The sequence below is a fragment of the Chenopodium quinoa genome, unplaced genomic scaffold (assembly GCF_001683475.1).
Source record: "Chenopodium quinoa cultivar QQ74 unplaced genomic scaffold, ASM168347v1, whole genome shotgun sequence".
In the NCBI taxonomy this organism is placed as follows: Eukaryota; Viridiplantae; Streptophyta; class Magnoliopsida; order Caryophyllales; family Amaranthaceae; genus Chenopodium; species Chenopodium quinoa.
The window spans coordinates 1917227-1927726 of record NW_018744718.1 but is presented as its reverse complement, the minus strand read 5'-3'; the positions used below and the strand labels follow the sequence as shown (position 1 = coordinate 1927726).

The following is a 10500-nucleotide window of genomic DNA, read 5'->3' as shown; positions in this document are numbered from 1 at the left end:
TTATAATAATTAAAACACTTGCTTTGCTATGGTTTGATGTACCGCTCATATTAACAAGGTGCATCTTTCTTTTACAGAGTTCATTAAATATAATATATTTAATAGACTCATAGTTAAGTGAATTGTAAGTTTTAGATGTGTATTTGGTAGCTACTAGCTGCCCTTGGTGATTAGGTTGTTTTTATTGGTTTAAAAAACGTCTACTAGATAAGGTTAGCCAGGCCAATTATCCACTAAACTTTCGCTATAACAATAAGTTCAAATCATAAGTTACTCAACTTAGACTAGAAATTCACTATTATCATTTTTATAATTACCTCTTTATTCAAACCTAATCACTGCCATCCGTTCCTAAATATTCGCAATATTTGTCACATTTGTCTATTTTTTAATACTTTGACACTTTTTATATGATTTAGGATTACTATTTTTTAATGTTTATGTCTTCACCAATCTCACTTACACTAATTCATTATGTATAAAAGGTCTTGCTTGGTAATTATCTTAGCTAGTACCTGAATACCTGATTGATGTAATTGCTTTGAATAACTAGTTGTAATAGCAAGTTTGACTAAGGGCCTGTTCTCATTGACTGAACTGAGCTGAACTGAATTGAACTGAACTGAAATGAATATTTTATAGGGGTGGGACTTTTCAAACCGAACCGTAAAACCGTCCGTTACCGAACCGAACCATCACGGACCGAACCGTTTATAACCCGCTAATTTTAAACCGAAAACCGAACTGAACCGTATAATGTCAAACCGAAATCGAACCGAACCAATTAATGTTAACCCGTTACGAACCGTAAACCAATAACAAACCAAACCGTTTGAACCGATTAATGTTAACCTGCTAACTAATTAAACCGAATCGTTTATAAACCGAAACCGTTTAAACCGTAGGAAAAAACCGTTTAAATCGAACCATTTACAACCCGCTAACCGTTTAAACCGAACTGTTATAACCCATTAAACCGTTTAAACCGAACTATTTTCAAACCGCAACCCGTTTAAACCGATCCGATTACAAATTATTTAAACCGAACCGTTTACAACCCGTTCCATTCAAATTGAACTATTTACAGCCTTTAACAATTTGTTAGAATTCCACGAAATATATTTTTAACAGTACAATTTTTTTTACATATAATTATTGATTTAAATTTGTAAATTTTTTTGCTATTATAAAATTAAAATTATATTCTTGTATAACTAAATTAGGAGTTATAAATTAAATAAAAAAATGAAAAAATTTGGCCACCCACCCAATCCAACCACCCTCCACCCACCCACCACCGTAACCCACCCTAACACCACCCCCGCCGTCACCCCAGACCCACCCTAACACTACCCCCCACCCACCACCATTACCGTAACCCACCCCACCACCGTTACCGTAACCCACCCCCACCCCACCAACGTCAACCCAGACCCACCCTAACACCACCCCCGCACCCACCATAATTACCGTAACCCACCCCACCACCCACCGTAAATAAAAAAACCCAGACCCAAACCTTACCCCACCCCATCCACCACCGTCACCGTAAATAATAAAAACCCAGACCCATACCCCACCCCACCTACCACCATCACCGTAACGTACTCCACCCCACCCCACCCCACCCACCACCGTCACTGTAAAAAAAAAAAAAAAAAAAAAAAAAAAAAAAAAAAAAAAAAAAAAAAAAAAACCAGACCCAACCCCAACCACACCCACCACCGTCACCGTAACACACCCCACCCCACCCCATACAAAAAAATCGAAAAAAAAACCCAAACCCACCTTAACCCCACCCCCACGAAACCCAACATCCTCGAAACCCCCCAACTCACTCTAATTGCTCACCCACCATAAAACTCCCTCCCTCCCTCGAAAAATCCTCCCTCCCCACCCACCCGAACCCAGTCTAACCGCCGCCGCACCCACCCTAACTCGGCCCCCTCCGTTGCACAACTTGAAAAAAAATTAAAAAGAAAAACAGAAAATAAAAAAAAGAAGAACGAAAACACCTTATATATTAATCCTGAATTTGGCCTCAAATTTGGTTTGAAAAGGCCAAATTCGATCATGAAACAACTAGATCTAGAGTTTCGTGGTCGAATTTGACCATAAAAACCGTCGTGCGTGGTGCCGGTGGACGGAGACGGAGAAACGAGATGGAAGAAAGGAGAACATAGACGGAAGAAGGGAGAAGAAGGAAGAAGAATAAAGGAAGAAGGAAGAGGAGATGAGAGAGAAAACGAGAGAGCAGTGAGCATATTAGCAGCCATGGCTTCAAAAAATTGATAATATTACAGAAGAGGATTAAGAAAACGAGAGAGAAATCAAAAAGAGTACTAAAGAGACGATGGTAAGAGTGATCTGATTGGTGGAAAAGAAAACACACGGATCGTGAATTGGAATGTGTGCGATGATAGGTCGTTAGATGACATGCAAATCAATGGCTGATATTTAATATAAGACGGTGACACGAATCATGGGATAATGGATTTGGATAATATGTTTTTTTTTATTCATAGCTACGTACTAATAAAAACACTACTGTACTCTTAACTTTATGTAACTTATAAATTGTAAGAAACACAAATGTTTGGAAATTGGAATTGATTCAATATGACATATTTAATGTATATTAGTTATATGTATATCAGTATATGTAATAAATAATAATGTATGGTACGATTGGTATCATACTATCATTGGTATGTATAGATAATCGATAAATGTATCTGATTATTAAAACTTAAAACAGTTGATGATCGATCTAATTGAATACTTCTACTTCCCCACCCGTTTTCTTTAACTTGCAAGTTGCAACATATATATGTTGCAGCCTTGTAGGCACGTAATCTTAAAAGGTGATTAGAGAGGGTAAGACAACAAAGTAATTCAGCAATATAACTTTAACACCAAAATTATGGAATAGTTACAAACAATTGTCAATTATTACTTTATTAGACTAATGGGAAATTGAATAATCGTGATTTTAATTAAACATCCAAATATAGTTCCGTAACATTAAATTATTAGTTTATTACAATATCAATTATCGATTTATCGTATTCAAAGTACCAATTCATCAAATCATGGTTATGACGCGATCTTTAAAACAAGAAGCTGATAGCCTGATAATATTTGATAATGAAACAATAATACATTAATACCTTATAAATTTGTAATAGACTAATATTTAATAAACAACAACAAGACTATAACCAAATTTGAAACATAACACATTAACATGATATAGAATGAATGAGAATTTCTGTAATTCTATATAATCTGATATTTGAATCGATTTATCGTATTCAAATTAGCAACTCATCAAAACATGGTCATGACACGATATCTAAAACAATCCAACAAGAAGCTGATAACCTAATAATATATATTTAATAATGAAACAATAATACATTAATACATTATAAATTTGTAATAGACTAATATGATAATATCGAATAAACAACAACAAGAGTATAACCAAACTTGAAACATAACATATTAACATGATATAGAATAATTGAATAAATGAAGATTTGTGTAATTGTATATAATCCGATGTCTGAAAATAAAGTGACGAAGTCCCAACTTTATATAAAACGAAAATAGCTAACCGGTCAAAAATCTCTTAAAACCCAATTTCTACTCGATCCATTATTTTTTTCACCAACCTATGCCGACCCGCTAATGAAATGGAAATACTAGTCCCAACTTGATATAAAACAAAACGCGCTAACTGGTCAAAACCACTTTTTAGAACTCGATTTCAACCCGATCCAATTTAACCGATTACCAAACTAACCCGAACGATTTTAGCACCAAACCGAGTATAAACCGAACCGATATGAATCGAACTAGCATTAACCCGGGTAAACCCGCCCCTGAACCGACCCATTTTAAAATAATCCGTTCATGACCCGAACCGATATGAACCCGGACCGACGTTAACCCGGTAAAACCGCCCCTGAACCGATCCGTTTCTAACCGGTCAGATCATGACCCGAACCGTTTATAAACCGAACGGGCATTGACCCGGGTAAACCCGCCCCTGAACCGACCTGTTTCAAACCGACCCGATTATTAACCGAACCGTTTAAAAACCGAACCGGCATTGACCCGAGTAAATCCGCCCCTGAAGCAACCCGTTTCTAACCGATCTGATTATGACCCGAATTGTTTATAAACCGAACCGTTTATGACCCGAACCGAATTTAAATCGTACAAAAATAAACCGAAACCGAACCGACCTGTGACTAATCAAAACCGAACTGAACCGACCCGCCGTCTAAATGAAACCGTTTTAACCCGAACCGTTTCAAACCGAAACCGTTTCAAACTGAGGTCAAACCGAACTGCCAGACCGAAGTCCCACCCCTAATATTTTATAAGAGAAGGAAATTAGGAGCTGAACTGAACTGAGCTGAACTGAGCTGAACTGAATTGAATTGAAATGAATATTTTATAAGAGAAGAAAATTAGGAGCTGAACTGAACTAAACTGAACTGAACTGAATTTCAACGTAAGAAAATAGGCCCTAACTACATTGAATAAATGTGAAATATTTAATAACCTAATTAAAAAAAGCTCACGTTTTGAGCCCAAAAGCTAGCTTACCAAACACACAAATTAGCCTTTTTCATTATGGTCAAATCTCTAATAGGCTCAACGACATATAAGTTAAAAGCTCTCTTAGGAGCTAGCTCTTTACCAAACACACAAATTTCACTTGTACTAATTATTTTTTATCCATCCCTCTCTCTTTTTCTCCCACAAACAATTTAAAACACCTTCATATCAACTCCACTTGCATATTTTTTCAATTCATTTTCAAACTATCGCAAATCATTATAAAACTATATGCAGTAGACACAAATGTTGTAAGTATTTAGAAACAGATCCGAGTCCAGGAGTAGTAAGTGTCAACAAAAAGATGCATGATATAAGTATGTATCATTCAATTGACACGAATACATGATGGATGTCCACGATTTGTGGTATGATATACCCTACTTCTTCCCACAGTAAGGCAAAAACTCACATGCTATGTTTCCATCCACCATATCAAACTCGTCCTAATCAAACTTCCACCAATTAATCACAAGAATATTAGCCGTTTGATCTTGATTATGTGTACCCCACGCATTCTAATTAAAACTTTATATTATAATAATAAGTTAATATATTAGCATTTCATATGTTTTAATTTGTTACATATGTTTTAATTATTAAAAATAAATAAAATATTATTTAAATTTTCCTTAACACAAAGGATGGCCCACTTTTGCCTCTCATGTGACCGACCACTTCCCACTCTTTGACCTGTCCTTTGATCATTCCATGCCTTCTCTTCTCATTTTGTATAAAAACCAATTTATTTGCCATTTTTATGAACGAACTCATTATTATTCAACTTCATCACATAAACATATAATTCATAACTTTCCTTTAACATAATAAGAGCAATCTAATTAAGCTAAGAAAAATGTCGAAAGCGGGATTCGAACATGAGATCACTGAGCTAAGGCTAGGGCTTCCTGGTGGAACTAGGGTTTCATGTGACAAACAAGGGGAGGTCAAAAGTAATGAGAAGAAGAGGGTGTATTCCGAGCTAGGTGGTGGTCGGACCGAGAAAGTGGCGGTGGCAAGTAATAAAAGCCCGGCAGTCGGGTGGCCGCCCGTGTGCTCCTATAGGAGGAGGAGCATTGGTAGTGAGAAGGAATGCCAAGAGGCTTCTAAGAGGTTGATCAAGATTAGCATGGATGGTGTACCTTTTCTTAGGAAAATTGATGTTAATTGTTATCAACAGTATTCTGATCTTGTTGCTGCTGTTGAAAATCTCTTTAGCTGCTCTGGCATTAGTAAGTTACTTCTTCATTTTCTACTCCTTTATTTTTTGTACCAGAGTGAATACACAAGATTTATCCAATCTGCTAAAAAAGATAATCATGACATTTCAACAAAAGTGAAATTTATACTCGCAAAAAGTTATTTTATATATTTTTTTTATTTATTAAAATGCACAACATTGTTGCAATCCAATGGAAAATAGTATTATTGTCTTTAAAACCGACTCTTAATTTATTATTTAAAGATAAGATATACTCGTATATTCGAAAATATGGCTCATTTTATTTATTTATTTGTCGAATAAATATTAGAACTTTTTATTGATGAACATAAAAAGATAAGATATACTCTAATAAGTTTGTTTGTATGTTGTTTTCATTTTTGTGATAATATTGTATACTTCATAACATATATTAACGTGCTTTAATAAACAATTGATGAACATAAAGATTTTCAGAAGAAAAGTTCAATTGAATATACATTTAAATATACTACTAGGTATATTATTTCATAATTTATACCCCTCCTTAAATTTTAGTTAGGTGAAGGTCAATGTCTCAATGATTAGATTAGCTAGCTAATTAAGATGTTTTCCTTTTCAATTAGCTAATTAATTTGATTTCACATGTGCATAGAGCCGTATGCAAGTCCATGCAAAAACAATAATATTATATATTTTGATTAATTTCCTATGCTTAAATTACAAACATCCTGCTCACACTGGATGTTTTGAATTCGAGGCATTGTTTCAAGACCAACCAACCAAATCCATAAATTACTCCTTACATAAATTACTTCATCCGTTTATTTTTAGTTACAACGTTTTAACTTTTACATTGTTTATAACACTATGTTGTGATTATCTTTGATGATTTTTAGTACAGTAGTTAACTAATTATAGTCTTGTGTAATCTTGTTTGATATGTCCTAATTAATGTATACTTTTAAAACTTCAATTTTTTTTTTACTATATTATTTACATACAGTAACAAGTGTTAAATAAGGCACGTTGCATTTATAATTAAACCAATGAAGTATAAAAATGAAGCAGTTTAGTTACCAAAGTGAATATAAACATTTACACGAGTCGAGATTTTAAGATAAACCTATTCCAATCAGTAATGAAATTGTAATCCATATAAAGAGCAAAAATATGCAATCATTTTGCTCTTAACAAATAAATTCGATATTTGATCCTCCAAATTACAAGGAAATTATAAAGTTGCTAATTAATTTTGTATATTAAATAACAGAAGAGGCATTGGAAGATGCAGACAATTCTGAGTACATTCCTATTTATGAAGACAAAGATGGAGATTGGCTGCTTGTTGGGGATGTCCCATGGAAGTAAGTTCTTACCAATCATAAACTAATGCAATTTTAAATTAAATTTACTCTAGCTTATATTGTTCTATGTAGTACGGAGTAGTATAATTTGTTTCCTTAGATGATTTAAAATATTTTTAAGAAAATATTACTTTTTTTGATTAACACAATTCTCCTCTCTAGTCATGTTTTTCATTGCACGATTTCAATCACCAATATCTCACTTATTAATATAAATTGTAATATAGGTTGTTATTTGAATGTTTCTACAGCGGTCGTTTGCAATATGACTACCTTAATATTTTAATGATAAATTATATGAGCGATCCATTTTTTCACATTATAAATTGGACACAATTAGTATTCTAATTTCTACAATGCAAATATAATTTTTTCAAAATTTTAATCCAACATAAAATAAATATTTTTCGAGAAACTACAAAATAAAAGTAAAAATTACATAAATAAAACTAAAAAATTGATAAATTAAAAAAATGTTGATAATAATATTTTATAGCAAAAATAGAGTAATATAATTAATTACTTGAATAAAAATACTTTAATTAAGAATTATATAATCATTAAAATATTATGATAGTCATATTTCAAACGACCACTATATAATTTTCATTGTTATTTACTGTATTAGTTAAATGTATTGGGAAAAATCTAATAAGATTTCACATTAGTATACTTTTATCATCTTAAGTATAAATTACTAAGTAACTTTTATGTATGTGAATAGTTTTAAAGTCAAAATGTGTAAACTAGTAAAAAAATACTAGTAAAAAAAACAGTGAAGTATATAATGCATTAAATTAGAGATATTTTTATATCTTTACTTTGTTCTTAATAATGACCTATATGAGAAATGATTCAAATGAATAATGTTTTAACATTGATGGCTTATTTGATACGGAGTACTTAAGATGTTTGGTAATAACTTCTTCATGGTTTTTTAATGGAAAAAATAATACTCCGTCATTAATAATAAGTTATAAAAGTATTTAAAATAATTATTAAGATCTGTAAATCATGAATTTAAAAAATTATATTACTTTAATGCCCAAAACAACAAATTTAAGCATACGCATAAGTGCACAACTCCATTATACCACTTCATGACACGAGCAGTGTTATTCGATGTCTTTACATCTTTTCAAATAGAGGCCTTACATTGCGATTTTGTTTCTATACTGATTTAGATTGAATATTGATGAAAACCCTAAACCCTTTGATTTCACATCATAACTTCTCTATGAGTAACTACCTAAAAACTTTGTGATTAAGAAAGGTCTCTCGCAAGGAGAGGAGAATAATGAATGGTAATGAATATGCTTGCAATTTCACATGTGAAAATGAATGTCTATATAAATAATATAATAATACAAAATTTCTATTATGTACTGGCCTACTGCCTCGACTCCAAAATTGAAAGTGTCGGTCTAGGAAATTTTATTTGACAAAACCATATCTTTTCTTTGTACTAGTACTACTTATTGTTTTTGGCTTGTTTGATAAGGGGCTTTAGCTAAATTGTGGTACGAGTAATAAGTAATAATCACAAATTGATATACAATTATCTTCATTAATTTTTTCAAAGGGATTAGCCATAACATTAACAAATGTTGGAGATAGAATTTCAATATCATGGTTGTCATAATCCTATAAAATTTTATTACTAACAAAAGTCACATGAAATTTATTTTCATCATGTTAAAGGAGCATGGCTATTTTTGTATAGTAAATTTTTTTTATCTTTCTATACATCTAGTTGTAGTGACGAATGATAATACTCCCTTTGTTTTTCTCTGTTACCATTCTGGATATAATTTTTAATTTCTTGCCTAAAAAATTATAAAAGAGACTCATTTTTCACTAATTCTTGCATTTCTATGGTACTAATATCAATCATAGGCAGACTTAGTTAGGGCAGCTTGAGTAATGCGTGACACTTCATGTTTAATAAAATGTTACAAGTACATTAAAACGAAGAAATTACTATCTCCGTTACATATTATTTGCAACAATTTGACATAAAATATAAAGGAAAAATATCTAATCGTTACAAATAGTATATAACAGAGGTAGTAAATAAAAACGGACTAACCTAGTAGCAAAGCATATGTAAAACAATGGAATTACTTTAAATCCAAACTTTAATCAACTTTAATTCACATAACTTTTCCTCTTTTTAGGCTGTCTTCACTTTCAAAGCAGTATCTTGTGCTTATAACTTGCCGTATAAAAGGCTTACTTAACAAAAGTTAACCAAATAAAGCATTTGTAGTAAAGTTTTATGGACCACATTTTGCCGACATACTTAAAACTCCGCATAATTTCTGTCCATCATTTGTCAATTCAACAACCTTATTATATACTTGGTACATACGAAGTATTATTATTTCATATACAGCAAGGGCGTACAATTTTGTACCATTATAACATCTATACATTGTTGCGAGTAATATTTAACACTCGTATCATATTTTAAAAGGCCATGTATATTTTTTATTGTGATTGTTTATACTATGGAGTAGTAAATTCTCGATTATAATGCTTTGAGTATTGAGAAATCATCTCACTAATAATCGTGAGTACTCTCTCTATGCGAAAATAATGTGATTAACTTTGAAGCATGCAAAGTTGCATCGTTAGGTTTTTTAAATAAATTAATTTAATTAATTAATGTACTAAAGAGAATTTTTATTTTGATTTGCACAGTATGTTTGTAGAATCATGCAAGAGGCTGAGGATAATGAAAAGAGCAGACGCAAAGGGCTTTGGTTTGCAATCTAAGAAGCATTGCCATGGATGAAATTGCTACTTTTGAACGACGAAAATCAAAGAAATTAAGAAAAACCTACGAAAATTATTGTAGACTTTATTATTATTATTATGAATTATTACTAAAAAATATATACATATTAGATGCCTTATATAGAAAAAAATTCTTGATACATGGCTGTTTTTGTTATAACATAATTACTTTGTGTTTATTTATTTTTTAGCTAGCAATTCATTTACGAAGTACTAGCTAGATATCTATATGTTTCTTTATTCATTATGATGAAAATGTTAATTTACAACCCATTTAGAAAAATATTTATAGCTATAGTTCTTGTTATGTGCTGTATTGTAGAGTATTATTTGTTATAATAAGATTGGGTATGTTATGTTAAAGCACTAGTATAATCGACTAAGATATTTGTAGTACATATATACTTGATGATTTATCCAAAATATTAAACGTACAATATTTAGCTGTCAATTCGAGTAAACGGGTTGGATAAGAGTGGGTCGGGTCAACTCGGGTTGGGT

At 31.8% G+C, this 10500-nt stretch overlaps 1 protein-coding gene across 1 annotated transcript; it reads left to right on the top strand.

Annotated features, from left to right (window-relative positions):
* The first annotated feature begins 5400 nt into the window (after positions 1-5400).
* LOC110703165 (auxin-induced protein IAA6-like) lies at positions 5401-10283 on the top strand. Its single transcript, XM_021880908.1, has 3 exons — positions 5401-5864; positions 7107-7200; positions 9904-10283. The coding sequence occupies exons 1-3, from the start codon at positions 5489-5491 to the stop codon at positions 9995-9997; spliced, it is 564 nt and encodes a 187-aa protein (XP_021736600.1). The 5' UTR covers positions 5401-5488; the 3' UTR covers positions 9998-10283.
* Positions 10284-10500: the final 217 nt, after the last annotated feature.